The sequence below is a fragment of the Coregonus lavaretus genome, assembly GCF_964263955.1.
Source record: "Coregonus lavaretus genome assembly, contig: HAP1_SCAFFOLD_3011, whole genome shotgun sequence".
Lineage (NCBI taxonomy): Eukaryota > Metazoa > Chordata > Actinopteri > Salmoniformes > Salmonidae > Coregonus > Coregonus lavaretus.
The window spans coordinates 48,933-70,000 of NW_028160445.1; the positions used below are offsets into that span (position 1 = coordinate 48,933).

Here is a 21,068-nt window from a genome sequence, read left to right on the forward strand (position 1 = left end):
GATCAAATCAGAGAAATATGAGGAGTCAGATAGATACCCAGTCTTTGATTAGATCTACTATTGCTATATATTTCTAGAGGGATTGTTAGGAGTGTCAGTAAAAAGAGACTGTTAGTTACTTCAGAATAAAGAGACTCACATTGTAAGAACTGTTCTCTGGTCTTGGGCTCTGGAGGCAGTACAACCTCCACTATATTCACTACAGACACACAAACACATTCACAGAGAGAGGGAATGTTATCATCATACCATATTCCACATGTATATGACTAGTAGGGAACTTTCAATGGTCTAAAGTTGATGTTCTTATTATTTTCAACACACCTGTAGTGGAGATCTTGGTCCATTCTCCTTTAAGGACGTCTTCTAGTTTCTCTCTCAGTTCAGACACAGTCTTACTCACATCTCCAAAGTACTGAAGAGGACGGACAACGATGCTGGGTAAGTCTGAAGATACACTGGTACCGGAGAGAGACTGATAACTCTGGGGAGAGAGAGAGAGAGGGAGAGAGGGTGAGAGAGAGAGAGAGAGGGAGCAGAACCAAATGATTGAGAGTTTTAATTTCATATCACATGTATCAAGGCAGTTGAGTTACCTGGAGGAAATGGATGTGATCCTCTGTGTGTGAGAGCTGCTCCAGCTCAGTGCTTCTCTTCCTCAGCTCAGCTATCTCCTGCTCCAGTTGCTCCAGGAGTCCTTCAGCTTGACTCACTTGAGCCTTCTCTTGGGCTCTGATCAGCTCCTTCACCTCAGAGCGCCTTCTCTCAATGGAGCGGATCAGCTCAGTAAAGATCTTATCACTGTCCTCCACTGCTGCCTGTGCAGAGCGCTGTTAAGAGAGAGAGAGAGAGACTGACTTGTCTTACTTTAATGAGCCATCCTCATTACACTAACACCCCCACCCCTAAAAGCACATTGCGTGCCACCACAACCTCCACACAATCACATTATCCAGTACCCAACACCACAGTACAATACACCAACCAGCACCTCATTCCAACCGTCCATCCAACCCCTCCTCTTCAGCCGTACAGACAGCCCCCCTGAGCCCCCATACCTCCTGAAACATCTCCACACTGTTGATCATTTTGTACAACTCAAACTCAACCCTAAGGCGTCAACAGTAATGGCATTACCCTGGCAACACAGAAAAAACATGATGAACAGTCTGTCATTGCAGAAAACGGACACCCCTCCCCAACTCCCAGGTCAACCCGAGCCAACCAGGTATTGGTGTCCAGGGCTCCATGTAATACCCTCCACTGGACGACCCCTGACCTTTCCAGCACTGGGAGCTTATAGAGCCCCTCCACCTATACCCTGCCATGCTCTCAGCCCCCACAACCCCCTGCCACTGATGCCCCTTCACTCCCACTAAGCTCCTGATGTGTCTAACCTTGACACTGAGGGAATACAGCACCTTACCCCCCACCTCCTCAAACTCCCCCAGGCTCAGAGTGTTAAAAGTCAGTAAGTCCTCCAGACTCTCCTGCCAGTCCCCAGTCTCTGCTGTCACTTGCAGTGGTGGAAACGGTGGTGGCCCCTCCTCAGGCAGCTCCAGCCCTCAGTACTGCAGCGTAGAAATCATATAAATAAAGAGACATACATATATTTCCCCTAAAGGAAACAATGGGACAACCTCAGAGTTCCAGGAGTACATGTTTTTTTTTTTTTGACGTTTTAACTACCAGCAATACGCTGGCCAAATTTACATCATTACTCCCCCTCACAGGAAAACTCCTGCCTGAGCTTTTTACTGTCCCTTTCCACACTGCTAACGCAAGAGGAAGGACTGAAAACACATTACTGTGAAGTAATATAATGATGAGTCATGTTTATTATTACCTGTTTTATGGTCATGTTTTGAAATTATACTTCATTACTATAAAGATTATCAATAAGCCTGTACATTAATTCAGTCACCTCTGCTTGACAAAAACATATTTTTCTAGTACATTCATTGTCAAATTCATCAACCAGCATCGAGCCACTCTGCCTTCTCGAACAAGTAGCCAAATCAACAAGTCCCAACAAAAGCTTGAGCCGTCAGCGACAGTGTTAGATTAATTTGGATTTTAAGAATAATGACTAAAGGATTTCACCCCAAATACAGTATAAATGTTAGAATTATCATGTAGTGTCAACCCACTAACAGAGGGGGTACTAAACATTCAAGGGTAAAGGAGAAGGCGGGAACTGTTTAAGAAAGCCACCTAAAGGTGGGAGGAGCATAGTGCCTTTGTTTGTCAAGAAGTATAAAACCAGTATGTTTGTGTTTTTGGCGGCAGAGCGCTCTCCATGAATAAATATACCGATAATTACTTGTGGATTGTGGACCTTGAATCATTGATGATTAAAACCAGAGCTTTACAACCTCTGGTAATGATTCAAGCTTAGGTTGAATTAGAGATAGAAATTCACATGACAGACAGCGAGCACTCTGTACTATAACGATTATCAATAAGCCTTCTCGCACAAGCGAGGGGTATGTTGAGGTAGATTTGCTAACCACGAGGGTTGCATGACGTAATTGATTGGTGGGCTGGAAGATGCAGTGTTTTGTCTTTTCTATTCCGAGACTGTTTACTCCCAATATCAGATATTAAGAACGTTTTTATATAATGCATGTTTACTAGGGTTGAGGTTAGCGCATCTGACTAGTGATTATTTGGCCAGTGTTCAATACCTGCTAGAGTTAATATTTTGTTGCTCTCACAAAAGCAACACAGGCCTAATACGAGGTATATAGCTAACTGTAAAGTAATGAGTGACCTTTTTAGAAAATCATAGGACATAGTCTTTGGTTGCACGCTATTTTATGCTTGTAGCCTATAACTGATGCTTTGTGGTTTTATGCAGCCATCTATTGGAAACATTTAGCAATTAAAAGTTATTAATTCACGTAAAGACATTGGTGAGGCAGCTAAGAAATAAAGTGTATTTTTCTTATTAATTCTGGAGATCAGTCTCAAACCTGCCCCACCTATGAAATGCCAATTGCTGGACTTTCACATAGAGGTTACTAGGTCACACCCAGTTCAAACCACATTTAAAAAATAAAACAAATGTGTTGTTTATAAAGTGTTCTGCCTTGCAATAATACCTATAATAAAATGACTAATAAAGGTTACATAGGTTTTATTTAAAAAATAACAATAAATGCTTTTTACTACTATAATGGTATTTACTAACATAAAATTATTACTAAAATAGTTTCTAAACGTGTTCTAGGCTACCCTCCCCTAGAATTAGGGTTAGGGGTTAGAGTTAAGGCTAAAATAGGTTATAAGTAGGGTTAGAGTTTCTGTATAGCACTTTGTGACATCTGCTGATGTAAAAAGGACTTTATAAACACATTTGATTGATTGTTAGGTTTAGGGTATTTAAAGCAAAGAAAATGAATAGGTTTATAGCTCTCTTGCTCCTCCCTGTGGCCTTCTGTGGGTACTACATACCTCATTCACGACACTTGCTAGGCTCATTATCTGAGGTAGCAACTGTGTCAGATCTATAAATCAATGAGCTACACCTATCCATTTAGTTTACAACTCAGTGAACCTGCGCAGCATTCACTCAATTCAATGCCTACCAAATTACAGATTTCGATGCATATCAAATTACCCAGCAGTAATATAGAAACAATAAATGTAAAAAAAATTTTTTTACGGTTATTTCTTAATTGAAAAAATGTATTCTGGCTGTTTAAATCGGCCACATCTTGAAAAAGAGGACAGATATGCGTTTTGTTTAGGTTATACACCTTTTTCTGAAATAAAATATGATTAACTGTGACCAGAAAATGTTTAATGTTTGATTGCTATGCGCCAACCATACGTAGCACTGTGGGTCACCACAACGTGTACCCAGCTGAACAGTGAGTTTGCTCACCAAGTAGTCATAACCTTGTTAATAATAAGTTACCTGAGGTAAAGCTACAATGTTAATATGGGCTGGTCTCATCACCAACAATAGTGAAGCTGGCATTGTGACGCAGAACAATGGGCTGGGAATAGAACTTTCATTAGGCGAGTTGGTGCCACAGAGCTCAAAACAACTAATAGGAGCTGGCAGGGTGAAACATGCCCTATTATTTCTAAACTACGGCAAGCATCTGGGACATATGGTAATATTATGAAACTGGGCTCCATGGCGGATGCAATGAAGTAGTTTTTATCAGAAAAAGGCGTTCAAAATGTATTGTGTCCAGCCTAGTCCTAGCCCCCGCTGCCGGCTGGTCGCGCTTGTCTGCACTAGCATTATGCCCTACATCCCCACACTAGAAACACCGAAAACTATCTGTGCTAGCAAACCCTGCGTTCCACCCTTCCCCTGCGTAACCTTGAAGATTGTTGAGAAACAAATATTGGTCTACGAAAAGAGACATGTTTAACGGATTCCGCTTGGCACCCAGCCGAGAGCACACGAAAACCACTTGCAAAATTACCAAAACGAACCAACTACTTGCGGTCTGTTCGTAAGTAATAAACGGAGGCAGATTAGCCACCACAACTCTTGTTGAAAGAGGCGAAATCTGCACCAACACACCCCTCACAAAAATCCCACTCACAACAAGACAAACCTTTTTCATTAACACAACCACCGCCTTGTTCATTCTGGATGCAGATGTTCCGCTCCAACCTGTTCGCCGACCATGAGCAAAACTTCCTCCACACCTTTCTCCGGAACGCACCCGAAGCGACAGCGTTTCTTCTCCACTCGGTTGAGGCCATCACGCCGCCCTAACAAACTACCCCTACTCCCCCCTCAACTCTAAACGATAAACAGTGGAAACCAATAAACAAACCCTCCACCATCAGAAAATACATTCAGAAAATACGCAAGAACCAAAAGAAAAAAGAATAGTAGCCCTCCTCATGAACCACAAATCTCTCACACAACCAACTTCTTCTTCTATGATATAATGGCGGTCCACAAACCAACGTTAAAGGTGCATGCCGCCACCTACTGTGCTGGAGTGTGTAGTCAATCACAGTTTCCAACATTTCTAAATCCTCCTACCTAACTCAGTACTTCTGAGAAAATAAAGAAGAGGCCTACTAACTTCAAGATAGACCCTCCCCCATCCCCAAAATCCCTTCCAAACCCCCCCAACCCCGTCCAACCTCAATGACCCTACACTTCAATCTTTCCCTCTCTTCAACATACTTACAACAATATAACAACACATGCTCCACCGTTTCATCGACCATACCCTCCACACTCAAACTATTCACATGCTTGCCAACCAGATGTAATGACGAGTTCAATGTACAATGTTCTAAGCACAATTGAGTAAACACCACCTCTTCCTTCCTAATCTGACTTTTGAATCTTGGTCCATCAACCTTTCTGTAAAACTGTAAACTATTCATATAAATGCCGGCCCTTGTGCTCAGAGTACCATCTCTTCTGCCACACATCTATCAAAATGGCTCTGATCTTACATTTGGCCTCACCTCTACCCAGTGGAACATTAATATCAATTATATCTCGTTTCAAAGCTCTTTTAGCTAACTGGTCTACAATTTCATTCCCTTCCACACCCGAATGTGCTGGGACCCAGCAGAATCTCACTACTAAACCCATTCTCTCAATTCTCCATAATAACATTAATACCTTCAGTTCAACTGAGTATACTGACAGTTCATCTGTTAGTCTTCTACATATCTGCACATCAAATTCAGGAACGTAAACGCCTGCTCCTGTGAGCCCACTATCTGGGTCCTTGGATCCGTCTGTGAAAAGCATTAAAAAAGCATAAAAACCTCTACCAATGTAATTGTCAACCAGTTTCTCTATATCACTGACTTCTGACCAATCTTTCCTTTTCTCTACCAAGGTTAGATCAACAACAGGGTCTGGGAGTAACCATGGAGGAATATCCCCTATCACCACAGAAGGGCCAACCTCCAACTCCCTCAAACCACTCTCATCAGCAAGCTTTCCAACTGTCCAACCAAAATCACTGCCTTGTCTACTAGGATATTCCCAACAGTCATCTAGAACAGTAGCAGTGGGATGCTCAACCTCACAGCCTTTCAACCCAATAAGATAATGACAATTTTTTACGCTGTATATCCAAAGACATCTCTCCTGCCTCCACCAGTAAGGCACATACAGATGTTGATTTAAATGCACCAATACATATCCTTAAAGCTATATACTGGATTCTGTCCAGCTTCTGAAGCCAAGTCTTTACCTCTGTTCCATAAACTGTACACCAGTAATCAATTTGCGTCCTGATCAGAGCTCTATAAATATCCATCAACAATTGTCTGTCAGCACCCTATTCATAACCAGAGACCAACACAACCAACTACCATGAAAGTTAATGAATGAGAGAGACAGAGACATCGTTACAACACTGTACATAGCCATAATATAATGGTTCTTCTTCTTTGGAGTTTAACGGTGGTTGGCATCCAATATGTTGCATTACCGCCCCCAACTGGACTATAATATAAATCTATTTTACTTTGTGACACAAAATGGGAAAAGGGGAAATTATAATAATACAGAAAAAACACCCTTCCAACTAACCCTACTCATTAAATACCCACTACCCCATTCCACTACTTTGACCCTATCTGCTCCTGCACCATGCCAACGGCCTGGGAGGACAGGAAACCACAACTCAACACACCCTGTAACTCTTCTGAAGTCAAATCTTGTATGCCCAAATACTTCTCTGCAGCTGCCACCACAACATATTTTTTCTTTGATTTACGTTCCATTTGTGCGGTACAGTTGATAACCATTGCTATGAACTCTAAGAAGCTAACTTTACTAAAGCATATATCACTCGTTGGCCTATCCCTCTGTGCTGGCACAGATCTACTACTCACAGGGATCCTCTCAGGATCTCTCACCCTTGACCCATCCTCCTCTACTTTCTTCACTGTCTCAGCATACGACACCTTCTGCACTACTCTGACTCTAGCCACCTCAACCTGCCTCTCTCGCACCGGACACTTCCGATCCCCAGCAACATGGGTATCCCAACAGTTGACACACACAACTTTATCGACCGAAACTACACAATCCTCTATCCCATGCCCTCCTGCACACTTCCCACATCTTGGAATCTCCCTCCTACAAACTGCTGCAACATTACCATAAATGTTGCACCAGAATCAGTGCAGTGGATTCGCCACAAAAGCTCTAACAGGATAACTGATATATCCTACCATGACTTTATCGGGTAAAGACTCAAAACTCAAAAGGACTGACAGTGACTCCTCTGTTTCACCACGCTCACCACCGGGTCTGTGTTGCACCAAACGGCGGGAATCACAAACACCAGCAGTCTTCAACCTGAATTGCTCCACTTCTACACTTAACGCTATCCCAGAAATCACTCCTTTCAATGGTGTCCTGTTCCTAAGAGCAAAGCAAGAAACAGATCTTGATCCAAGTTGCGTGACACGGAGCGCCCACTCCCTCTGGTCAGAAGAAACACAAACAAATATCACAAGTCCACTACAGGTTACCTTCACTGATTCAACTGCACCCAACTCCTTTCCCACCCACCCTGAAACCACAAATGGATCTACCAAAAGGTATGGATCCACGTTCTCCTACAATGTATCTCCTACTGCACCAGATTCTTCTTTATCATGTCCATTGATGCCAGGCTCTGGTTCTGAGCTCTTCACCACACCTTCTACCTCACTTAACTCTCCCTCATTCATTTCCATTTCACCTCCAGAACTCAGTCTGGCGAATGGCTCACTCTGTTTGCACTTGAGTTATAACATTTGATTTTGATTTTGATTTATTTTTATGTCTCTATTCCTTTTAAACTTTTGTGAGTGTAACGTTTACTGTTAATTTCTGATTTGTTTATTATTTATTTCACTTGCTTTGGTAATGTAACATATGTTTCCAATGCCAATAAAGCCAATTTAATTGAATCGAGAGAGAGAGAGAGCTCCCTGTTAATGTATAGCAGACATGAGTCGCTCATGGTTACTCATGGTTATGTGAAGAGGTAGAGCCGCTTGCGACTTTAAATCAGTCAGAACAATAGGGAATGTCCTTTTGGTCAAGATGATGGTTTCTCCCACAGTAGACCCGGGTTCATAACCCGTCAGTTACATTAAGCAGTCTATTCTCTGAAAGGGGTCCAGACAGCCTGTTCCCAACAGTGGAGCCAGTGGGATTGGATAGGGGCCCCTCTCTCTCTCTCTCTCTCTCTGACTGGAGGAGAGAAGTGAAATGGTGTGTCTCCTCTGGTCAACAATACTCACCTTGAGAGACTCCACAGCCTGTTGGAGCTCCTTCAGCTCCTTCTCTCTCTCCTGGAATCTCTGCTGGACCTTCTGCTGACTCATCCCCAGCTGCCTCTGTGGAGAATCACTCTTCAATGAGCTATCAAGCTTTATTTGTCCAGTAGATCAATAGTATAGTAATGGGACATAGGGTCCATAGAGAGGAAGGTCTAAAATCTTGAGGAAGTCCCTTTACCATATGACATTTTCTATGTTGCTATGTTAATGATTATAGTTTTTATGGTAGACGTACATGTATCAAGGGGTTGAGGCCAGGGGCGGCCTGTTCAATAGGGCGATATGGACGACGCACTGCCAAACGGGAAAAGGAAGGGATTTTTTTTCTAATCAATTATATCACGGCAACAGTAGTTATCAGTGTTGTAATCTATACGTCTGATCTGCCACAGTGCCACACTGCCACTAAATGTCGAATCAGGCTAAAGTCGTATTTCAAATGGCTCCCCCCCCTTTTGGGGCGATTTCAGTCAGGTTGAAAATCGCCCAGAAGTCTGTCATAGACTCCCATGTAAAATCTATTTTTTTCAAATTTCAGAGCCTTCAATACAATCTCAATGGGTGTCTGTGGGCTTGCACTTACGCGCTTTCGTCATACGTTACGTAACCATGAACGTAACTGAGAAAAGAGTGGATTGTTTGAAAGAAGTTCCTTTTTGTCGGCGAACAAATGAAGATAAATTGGCAACGAAACAATTAGGACCTCCCAGACCAAATTTAATAATTCAACAGGTTTCTACTAAAGGCGGAAAGTCCTACACCCGAGGATTTTCCAAAAATTGGTACGAACGAAAAAAGACATTGCCACTCACTCAACTGGATGACGAGGGATACAGGCTAGCTGTCCGCCGCCACAACGATGAGGTTAGTGTTGATAATCACAAGTTTACTGGAGAACCAACTGAGACCAAGTAGAGACTTTGGACAGGGTGGATATGGTGTAATAAAGGCAGTTTATTCAGAGGTAAATATATCTGGAATCGCGTTCACGGACCCGTTCGTCAAACTCTTAGGGAGCTATAAATTAAGCCCCATTACTTACCATATCAGATAAGAGAAATTGCTGCAGCTACATATATTTTACATCCTGGCCCTACATAGTTCACTATTTGCATCACTTACCAAAATATTACATGTGGTCATATATGCTTGGAAAGTGGAGATGCCATAGAACGTCAAAAAAGTAAACATTGCTGGAGACACATTGCCGTTTTGGAGAAGACATCGCGTTTGCTAGCGAAGAGATTTGTTGTGGCAAATGAACTTGGGCTGGGAATTGCCAGGAACCTCACGATAAGATATATGCATCAGCATTGCGAGTCTCATGATTCTATACGTATTGCGATTCGATACTGTGATTTTATTGCGCACCATATGTCTGTTGCAGAGGGATCAGAAAGCCATGAGAACGAGTTTTGATCAGTCATGGAAATAAAAGTGCTGAAAACAAATTGAAAAGATTGAGAACAAGCTATGAAGGAACAATAATGGTGTTTTGGTGCAGGTACAGCCAACTAGCGCTAAAATAATGCGATATTGTCAATACAGTATATCGTAAAGTATCACTATGTAACTCGATTTCTTTCACCCCAATCCCTCAAATTAACGGTAAATAACTGAATTGTTTGCCCCACATTTAGCTAAGATGATTAGCTAGCCAGCTAAAATGTTTTATTTAGTTAGCAGTCGCATCTACAATAGTTTACTGTCAATAACATGTCTCCAAAAATGACGTGGTGTCTCCAATTGTGTTGACATTTTACAATTGCAATGCGCATCCATGAGTATCCACTTTCTGTAGCTCAGCTGGTAGAGCATGGTGCTTGTAACGCCAAGGTAGTGGGTTCGATCCCCGGGACCACCCATACACAAAAATGTATGCACGCATGACTGTAAGTCGCTTTGGATAAAAGCGTCTGCTAAATGGCATATTATTATTATTATTATTATTATTATCTGAAGAGAGCCCCGAAACATTGTGTGCAGACATTTTATGCAATAAATGAAGTAGGTTCAATCTAGTAGTTCTGATCTTCTGATTGGTCCTGATGAGTTGGGCGAGGTCCCCTCCAGGCTACTGTCACTGTTGCATTGGCTCTGAGTCGGGTTCTCTGTCTTCAAATGTTCAGCCTAAGAGAGGGGATTTTTGTGTGTGTGTGTGTGTGTGTGTGTTTAACAGTGATGATGTGTGTGTGTGTGTTTAACAGTGATGATGTGTGTGTGTGTGTGTTTGTGTGTGTGTGTGTCCTCAGAGCAAGAACTCGTGAGTTGGAAGAACTGAGAGGCCTATGGCGTGGGTGTTGTCCTTGGCCACCTGCTGACAAGGCTGACAAGATAGGACCCTTTTGTCCATTGTTATTGGATAGGAACAGAACTTATAACCAGCTCCTGACCTAAATAGATCTTAGCACAACATTTTACTCAACATATCATATTCCATATTCACTATAACAAATATATTTACTACGACATTAGCAAGAACCGCCACATCCTCAGCCGGCTAATCCAGTGTGTGAAGTTTTGCGGAGTGTTTGAGTTAGCTTTGCGAGGCAAAGATGAAACTGAGGGCTCCACCAACCCTGGTAAGCCAACACTTTTGAGATCAGTCAATAAATGCTTCTGGTATTGACTTATATGCTGCCCCTGTCTTCATGTTGTTGCTGGACATATCTTTTTTTTAAATGTGTGTAGGTCACCTAAATCATCAGAAAAATTGACCCTCCTGAGAATTTTTTCAGGAGCCGCCACTGGTTGAGGCTGAACTTTGAACTCTTAAAAGGGCATTCGGAATGATAATAGTGTTTGACTTTAGAAAATGGTGATACATTTGGAGCAAACACAATATACTCAAGGTTTGTGTTCATATTTGTTCTGCCGTGGATCGATATCATTTGAATGATCTCATATTCAAACAGCCTTAGTTCCTACTGTATCTTTAATTATTTGTTTATCAGACAGTCACCAACAAGTAGTTCTGGTCTTACCTGTTTCTCAGTCCTCTCTGCTGCAGCTGACACTGTATCATGGCCTTTATGTTCATCCATCACACACTGATAACAGATACACTGCTGATCGGTACGACAGTAAACCTCCAGCAGTTTGTCATGATGAGAGCAGATCTTCTCCTGTAGTTGTGCGGTGGCTTTGACCAGCTTGTGCTTCTTCAAAGCAGGATATTCATAGTGAGATTGGAGGTGAGTCTCACAGTCAGAGGCCAGACACACCAGACAGGACATGAGGGCTTTCTGCTTTCTGGTCCCAGTGCAGAAATCACACGCCACATCTCCAGGTCCAGCATAGCACAGAGCAGGAGGGGGAGCAGCCTGGAGTCCTGTCTTCTTCAGTTTCTCCACCACCTCAGCCAACATGTTATTTTTACTCAGAGTAGGCCTTGGAGTGAAGGTCTCTCTGCACTGAGGACAGCTATAGACCCCTTTCAGAACATCCTGATCCCAGCAGCCCTCAATACAGCTTCTACAGTAACTGTGTCCACAGGGGATGGTGACCGGCTCCTTCAGTAGATCCAGACAGACAGAACAACAGAACTGGTCCTGGTCGAGCAGAACTCCTTGCTGAGCCATTTGGACGGTTGTTCACTCTCACACAGACAGACGACACAGAGACTCAGATCAGTTTCGTTTCCTCAGAAGAGAGTTTGTGGAGGGGAGGGACTTCCTGGTTCTGCCAGAGGGGTGGGGTTAAAAGGAGGGAGGGAGGGGTTAGAGGAATGGAGGAAGAGAGAGAGGAACTGCATGCAACAGGAAGAGGGAGACAAATAGTTTTGTTCCTAGGTTACAGTCCTTAACATGGAACAAATGAAATAATGAATCTTAAAATGTGAGTTGTTAGAATATATAAAGGATAACAGTTTCTATGAAGTACATATGTATAATTATTTGAATGACCTTTATATTGCCTTATAATACACTTATGTGTTCTACTTAAGCAATAAGGCCTGAGGAGGTGTGGTATATGGCCAATATACAATACCACAGCTAAGGGCTGTTCTTAGGCACAACGCAACGTGGATTGAGAATGATGTAACACTTTCAAAAATCAAATCAAATTATTGGTCGCATACACATATTTATCAGATGTTATTGCAGGTGTAGCGAAATGCTTGTGTTCCTGGCTCCAACAGGGCAGTAATAACTAACAATACACACATCTAAAAAGTAAAGGAATGGAATTAAGAAATATATAAATATTAGGACGAGCAATGTAGGAGTCTGGAGTGTAAATATATTTATAAACTGGGTAGTTCAAGCCCTGAATGCTGATTGGCCGACAGCCGTGGTATATCAGACTGTATACAAAACATTTATTTTACTGCTCTAATTACGTTGGTACGTTAATAGCAATAAGGCAGTTTTAGAACACCTACTCATTCAAGGGTTTTTCTTTATTTGTACTATTTTCTACATTGTAGAATAACAGTGAAGACATCAAAACTATGAAATAACACATATGGAATCATGTAGTAACCAAATAAGTGTTAAACAAATCAAAATATATTTTATATTTGAGATTCTTCAAATAGCCACCCTTTGCCTTGATGATAGATTTGCACACTCTTGGCATTCTCTCAACCAGCTTCATGAGGTAGTCACCTGGAATGCATTTCAAATAACAGGTGTTCCTTCTTAAAAGTTAATTTGTGGAATTTCTTTCCTTCTTAATGCGTTTGAGCCAATCAGTTGTGTTGTGACAAGGGAGGGGTGGTATACAGAAGATAGCCCTATTTGGTAAAAGACCAAGTCCATATTATGGCAAGAAGAGCTCAAATAAGCAAAGAGCAACGACAGTCCATCATTACTTTAAGACATGGTCAGTCAATACGGAACATTTCAAGAACTTTGAACGTTTCTTCAAGTGCAGTCGCAAAAACCATCAAGCGCTATGATGAAACTGGCTCTTATGAGGACCGCCATAGGAAAGGAAGACCCAGAGTTACCTCTGCTGCAGAGGATAAGTTCATTAGAGTTAACTGCACCTCAGATTGCAGCCCAAATAAATGCTTTACAGAGTTCAAGTAACAGACACATCCCAACATCAACTGTTCAGAGGAGAATCAGGCCTTCATGGTCAAATTGCTGCAAAGAAACCACTACTAAAGGACACCAATAAGAAGAAGAGACTTGCTTGGGCCAAGAAACACAAGCAATGGACATTAGACCGGTGGAAATCTGTCCTTTGGTCTGATGAGTCCAAATTTGATATTTTGGGTTCCAACCGCAGTGTCTTTGTGAGACACAGAGTAGGTGAACGGATGATATCCACATGTGTGGTTCCCACCGTGAAGCATGGAGTAGATGGTGTGATGGTGTGGGGGTACTTTACTTATGACACTGTCTGGGATTTCTTTAGAATTCAAGGCACACATTAACCAGCATGGCTACCACAGCATTCTGCAGCGATACACCATCCCATCTGGTTTGGTCTTAGTGGGACTATCATTTTCTGAATTCCCATTTGTCTGCATTTAGCTTTAGCCCATTATTTTACATTTAAGTCATTTAGCAGAAGCCCTTATCCAGAGCGACTTACAGTTAGTGAGTGCATACATTATTATTATTTTTTTATACTGTCCCCCTGTGGGAATCGAACCCACAACATTGGCGTTGCAAACGCCATGCTCTACCAACTGAGCTACATCCCTGCCGGCCATTCCCTCCCCTACCCTGGGCCAATTGTGCGCCGCCCCATGGGTCTCCCGGTCACGGCCGGCTACGACAGAGCCTGGATTCGAACCAGGATCTCTAGTGGCACAGCTAGCACAATGCAGTGCCTTAGACCACTGCGCCACTCTGACTAGATCAAGTGCTGCTTTCAACCTGGTGTTGTGCTCTTCAAGAGTCTGAGCCCATATTAGCACATCATCAATGGACACTGTGGTGCCTGACACACTCTCAGATATCTGTTGGACTGTCCTGTGAAAGACTTCTGGTGCTGAAGTGAGACCAAACGGGAGCCTTTTAAATGACTACCTACCAAAAGGAGTATTGAAAGTACAAAGCCTTGTACTCTCCTTGTCTAGCCTGATCTGCCAAAACCCTGATGAGGCGTCTAGCTTTGAGAGGTATTTAGCCCCTGCTATGTCCCAGAATATCTCCCCTCTGGTAGGCAGCTGAAAGGGTTCCCTTTTTACATGCTTGTTTAGCTCTTTTGGATCCATACACAGTCTGAGCGAGCCGTCTTCCTTCTCAACTATTACTAGTGAGTGGACCCATTCAGTAGGCTCTTCTACTTTGGCTAGGATATCTAAGGACTCTAGCCTCAGCAGCTCTGCTTTTAGCTAGTCTCTTGGTGATAATGGTACCTTTCTAGGTGCATGGATCACTGGTCTATTTGGCTGATCTAACTCCATTTTGTACTGCACCTTGAGTCTTCCTATTCCCTGAAAAACATCAGCATATGCGTCCTCAACATTAGTCATTTCACCATATGAACCCATTTCACTAGACCCAGTAAGTTACATGACTTTAACCCAATGATGGGTGTTGTTTCTCCCTTTACTATGACAAACGGAACCTTGTGAGATTCATCATCTACCTCCAGCACCAACCTGCATGTCCCTGAAGACCACTGGTTTTACCTGTAACCGTAACAATTCAGTCTCTGGAATGATGTTGACCTGTGCTCCAGTGTCAAGTTTGAACACAATATCAGTTCCATTAGTCTTGTAGGTAGCAGTCCTCGTCTAGTCCTGCAAGTGCGACTGTTCCCACAAAGAGATCACCAAAAGACCCATCACTGTACTCGTTGTCACCACTGTTGTCCTGGTCCTCGTTGACACAGTGTACTGTATTTTGTTGTCTCCGCTGCCTGCATTTGAGTGAGAAGGGGTTCTTCATGCCACAGTTGTAACACTCTTTTCTATATGCTGGGCACTGGCAAGGTCTGTGCTCTCCTCCTCAGTTGCTGCAGGAGCGCTGGTTCCCTGAAGTGTGATGCTGTCCTTTGAAGTTAGCCGTTTAGCTGTAGCTCTTCCTTCGCTAACGTACTCCACTTTGCATACGGTGTCACTAAGAACACCGCTGTCCATTGGCCGTATGCGACTCTGAGTCACCTCTCTAGCTTGACACATTTGTATCGCTCTTTCTAGTGTCAATTCATTCTCACCAAATAACTTCTCTCAGCCCCTTGTCTCTCACCCCCATGACAATTCTCTCATATCAGAAAGTCTGCAATTTGACTGAAATTACACCACTGACAATTCAGATTCAAGTCCATAATAATTTATTCTGGGAGTTCAAAAAGACAGAAATTTGACTTATACCAGTTCATAATCTGCTTGCTCTTCATCCATTAGCTGAAAGCTGTTGTAGACATCAATAGTGTCCTAGACTGTGAGAAACAGTGCGACCTTCTGTGCGTCGTCTTTTCCAGCCGCTCCTATCGCCGTCAGATAGAGGGTGAAACGCTGCTTGAACCGCTTCCATTGCTCTTCAACGTTGCCGTTCAGTTTCAGTTCTGTTGGAGGCTTTAGCTGCTCCATGTCGTTAGCCAGCTAGCACTGCAAAACGACTAGCTACATGCACTGCACGCTCCGTTAGCTCCGGCGTGGTTATTTTTACCTCAGTCTCGTTAGCCCAGTGGCTAGTTAGCTAACGTTAGTCAAGTTGGCGTGTCACCTGACTGTCTAAGGGGGGTATTGATGGGCGAGGGAGTGGCCGACCTGTGATCCCCTGGCACTTCGCCCAGTGCCTCAGGCCCCATGTGACTTGCTGGGGTTCCGTCTTTTGTCATGCGACCCCTATGACCATCAGAGTTCTGAGTAGAGACTGGCTCAGCAATCCGAAGGTCAACCCCGTTACGACGGTACAGTGATCCATTCACTTCGACCAAGTAGGAGCGTGGTGCCACTTTCTGTACACAGGATCCGAGTCTCCAGAGGCCCGTCCGGTCCCCTGGTAGTGGCTTCATTCGCACCGTTTCACCCACCCTGAGCTCAGGTAAGTCTATTGCTGATTTGTCATAGATGAACTTGGAGACCTGTCTTCTGTGACGTAGCTTCACCAGCACGTCTGTCACCACACATGGCTCCAGGAGAGTGCTTGCTACTGGCAGAGCTGCTTTTAAACGCCGTGCCATGAGGCGCTGGGCCGGGCTGCTAATCATGCCTTCTGTCGGGGTATTGCGCCACTGCAGGATTGCTTTCCAGACAATTTTCGGAACTCACTTCCGGAGAATTGGGGTCCATTATCTGAAATTACCCTATCTGGCTGGCCATAGCGGGCAAACTGAGCCTTGCAGCGTTTGATCATTGTCTCTGCTGAGAGGTCGGGGAGGAGGTCAATCTCCCAGAAGTCTGAGTAATGATCAACTACCAGCAGAAAGTCTTTGCCACTGTGCTGGAAGAGATCTAGACTTACTATCTGCCAGGGGCGCATTGTTGCTCAATGGCATATTCATTGCAGATTGTGCATTTACTGACATAGTCTTTGATTTCACTCTGCATTCCTGGCCAATACAGTGTGTCACGTGCTTGTCTGTAACAGGCCTCACCTCCAATGTGACTTGAGTGCACGCGCGCCAACATCTCAGGGCGCAGAGACCGGGGAATAACGACTCTCTGACCCTTGAATATTACTCCGTTTTGAACACTGAGCTCTTCTTTGACTGGCCAATATTCTCTGGTGGCTAAAGCAGTTTCTTCCTTGCAGTCGGGCCAGCCCATCAGAATCACAGACCTCAATGCCTGGAGTTGCTCGTCCCTGTCTGTGTGCTGTCTGATTTGTATAAGGCGCTGGTCCGTAACATTGAGGTAGTCAGCCTGGTTGATGTGTTCAACATCCACTTGCTCTGTTTGTAAGCTGCACACTGCGTGTTGTTCATGCATGGAGCGTGTGTGAGTGCCTGATGCAGTAGCCCTGCTGAGCGTGTCACTCACATACATCTCTGGCCCTGGCTTATACACCACCTTGAGGTTGTAGTTTTGTAGGGCCAGTAGCATGCTCTGCAGTCGTTTCAGGGCATTCAGGAGTGGCTTGCTGAATATAGCAATAAGTGGCTTGTGATCTGTCTCTGCGGTAATATTGTCACGCCCGTACAGGTAGTGGTGGAAGCGTTGACATGCAAACACAATGCTGAGGCACTCCTTCTCTGTCTGGGCATAGTTCTGCTCTGTTGGAGTGAGTGCCCTAGAGGCGAATGCCACAGGCTGGCCCTCTTGCATGAGGCAACAGCCCAGTCCATACTGGCTTGAGTCACTGTGAATCGTGACAGGTTTTGACACATCGTAGTATCGCAGTACAGGTGTCTGGGTGACCAGTTGTTTTATTTCCCTCACCGCTGTGTCATGTTTTGGGAGCCAATGCCAGATGGTGTCCTTGTCCATGAGCCTCCTTAGTGGTTCACACACTTCAGAGAGCCGCGGTAGGAACTTGGCCAGGTAGGTGACGAATCCGATGAAGCGCTGCACTGCCTTCACGTCAGATGGGTGGGGCATATCCAAGACAGCCTTCACTTTTTCTGGATCCGCCTTCAATCCGGTGGAGGACAAGATGTGCCCATGAAAGCGAACCTCTGGCACTTTAAACTGAAGCTTTTTTATGCTTAGCCTTAGCTTGACCTGTCTGCATCTGACCATCAGGGCCAGCAGCTTGGCGTCATGGTCACATTCTGCCTCCTCATCACTGTCCCCACAGCCCACTACGAGGATGTCATCTGCTATGGGTTCCACGCCACTGAGTCCCATCAACAGCTCGTGCTGTTTCCGCTGATACACCTCTGGAGCCACAGAGACACCAAACGGGAGCTTCAACCACCTCTTCCTGCCCCAGGGTGTCCAAAAGGTGGTCATGTAGCTGCTGGGCTCGTCAAGCTTGCACTGCAGGAAGGCATCTCTGGCGTCCACGAGCGTGAAGACTCTGGCCTTTGGGAGCTTGTAAAGATCATCCTTCAACGTGGGCATAATGTAATGTGAACGTCTCAGAGCCCGGTTGAGGTGTTTAGGATCAATGCATATCCGTAGCTTGTCTGGTTTCTTGACGATAACCATATTACTTATCCAGTCTGTAGGCTCGGTGACGGATATGATGTGGCCATCTGCTTCGTATTTGTCAAGCTGAGCCTTCGTAGCTGCTTTCATGGCCACTGGTACATTGCGGGGTGCACACTGGACAGGCTGGATTGCTGCGTCCAACTCAAAGTGGACTTCGCCGGGAACTGACTCGACCGGTGCGTTGAAGACATCATGGTACTTGCTTAAGAGTGTCTCCTTGCTCAGGGGCCCAGCCTGGACTTTGTCTATAATGTTAAGATCAGCTGGGATGGTGAAGTTAATAAGCCCAAGGCGCTCGCATGTAGAACCTGACAGTAATGGCTGTTGACTAGCCTCAACTATTTCAAACTCAAGAGTGTGTTTCTGGCCACGTAAAACACACTCTGTCACAAACAGGCCTAAAGAGGTCATGAACTGGCCTGAATACAGTTTCAGCTTGGTGCTACTCTGTGTGAGTTTGTCTCTGTGCGCGAGCCTCCTTTTATCTTTAAGGCTCATAACGTTACATGTGGCCCCTGAATCTAGCTGGCATTGCTGTGGTTTATTATTAAGTAGCAGAGTGACAAACCATTTTTTTCCTTTTGCCCTTACTGCCCCTATGCACTCGCTAGCATATACATCCTCTGTGCTGTTGTTCCCTTCATCTGTGTTTATTTCAATGGAGTGCACTTTACCCTCCTTTCTCTTGCTTTTCATGCAGGCCCTTGCGAAGTGATTAGCTGTACCACAGGATTTGCATCTTTTTTCCATAGGCTGGGCAGTCTTCTTTTCCTCGTCCATGAGAAATGCCACAATATCGGCATGCATTGGGGTTGTCTACTGCAGAGTTGGCTGTAGTATTAGCATTAGCTGTGGCAAAAGGGAATTTCTTTACTGGCTGCCTGAATGTAGCATTGACATTGTCCATATGTTGCCTTTCTAGCTCCATGGACCGTATCCGTATATCAGTAAGCTCTGCTGCACGGCATGTCTCCACTGCCAAGACCAGTGTCAGGTCACGTTCTCTCAGCAAACGTCTGCGGGTGACCTCATCAGTTATGCCAAGCACTATCTTATCTCTGATCGGTTCATCTCTTAAAGCACCATAGTCACATGTAGCTGCCTTTTCCCTTAGCCTAGTGACAAAGCTGTCAATGGACTCCCCGTCCTCCTGTTTGCAACAACCGAAAACATAGCCCTCGTAGATAACGTTCTTTGCTGGCTTAAAGTAAAGTTGGAGAGCATCAAGAATAGCTGTAGCGTTCCCTTGCTGAGCTGCTGTTCGGTTCAGGTTGTGTTTGTATACGTGTCGGCATTCAGCTCCCATTATAGTCCTCAAAGTGGCAGCCACTACCTCATCGTCCTTTTCCCGAAGTCCCGTTGCTAGTGCATAGTCCTCCCATTCACCTCTAAACGTATCCCAGTTTGTGCTCCAATCTCTGCTGAGCTTCATAACGGCGGGAGGGGGAATGTTCGCTGCCATGTCTAAATGGTGCTAACAACACGGAAGCTAACTAGCAAACTCAATCTAGCTAAGGACAATTCCGGCAAAGATTTACTCAACTAAGCTTCTTTTTTTTTTTTGTAAACCAGAACAGGTGACTAATTTGCGGAAAGCATGGTTAGTTATCCCACTTCTGACACCATGTTTGAATGTTCAATGACGAGACAGAGGCATTGATGCGAGTAACCAGTCTTGTTCAGTATATTGCAATACATCCGGGTATCTCAAGTACACCGGTAAAACACTGGAGTTGCAGTAATTAACATTTACCAACAGATGGCGTCATTGTGCCATCTCCCACCCATAACACTCTTCTGCGCCGGCTTCGTGTCCAATACAGTATGCCACAGAGGCAGGGTTGCCAGGTGAAGCTACATTTCTAACCCAATGACAACTCAAAACCCGTACAAAAGCCTGAAAACTAGCCCCATTTCTTTTTTTCACAGCAAGAGAGGACTTGCCATCATTATACAATAAACCCTTTTTCCATAATGTTATCAAGCCAATTAAGAAGGAATATCATAGTAACTTGTAACGGCTTTAGAAGCAAAATTCGAGTTTCCTCAAAATAATAATTATTGCAAGCTATGACATAACATAATAAAGGAATTTGAATATGTGGCAAGAGAAAATATAATTCGCCCTAATTAAAATCGCCAGATCATTTTCCATCAATGGATGTTGATTTAACTCGTTTAACTGCTAGGATTAAGCAATAAGGCCCAATGGGGTATGGGATATGGCCATATACCACAAACCCCGGGGTGCCTTATTACTATTATAAACTGGTTACCAATCACTGATTTAAATATTAATAATATGTATATGAACTAAATATGCTTGTCAACAACAGCCAGTGTTTATTTTTTTAGAATTTGTTTTACCTATTGCCTAATCTGACTACTGTTACCATCAATCTACTGCGTTCTAACAACTGATCGGCTTTGATAATTTCAAATTTAATTAACTAAAAATGTCCATTAATAATAGATAATAACACAAGTCTACAACAAACTGAAGTTATAGGCTACTTATTAAATAGGTTTTTCAGCTCCAGGTAGGCTACACAAGTGGCACTAATTGAGTGATATCGTCATTTCAACATATTTATTGTATCAAATGGTAGCCTATAATGGCATATACATTAATAGGCTACTTGATGGCCAACAGAGGCAAATGTATCATTCTCCTCATTTAATGTCAGTTTCATTGAGGATTTTCCCCCATAAAAAGAACCACGCGAAGGAGTTCCATAACTTCCATTTCAAAGTTCCACTCTGGCAGCCCCCG

At 43.9% G+C, this 21,068-nt stretch overlaps 1 protein-coding gene across 1 annotated transcript in view; it reads right to left on the reverse strand.

Moving 5' to 3' along the window:
- Positions 1-11,946, reverse strand: part of LOC311121829 (tripartite motif-containing protein 16-like) — a 31,070-nt gene extending 19,124 nt beyond the window's left edge. The window contains exons 1-2 of the mRNA XM_084196271.1: positions 11,274-11,946; positions 8,251-8,346 (exon numbers count right to left, since the gene is read on the reverse strand). Of these exons, the coding sequence (XP_084052397.1) occupies positions 8,251-8,346; positions 11,274-11,870 (693 nt within the window). The 5' untranslated portion in view covers positions 11,871-11,946. The remainder of the gene's footprint in view (positions 1-8,250; positions 8,347-11,273) is intronic.
- Between the last annotated feature and the right edge of the window lie 9,122 nt (positions 11,947-21,068).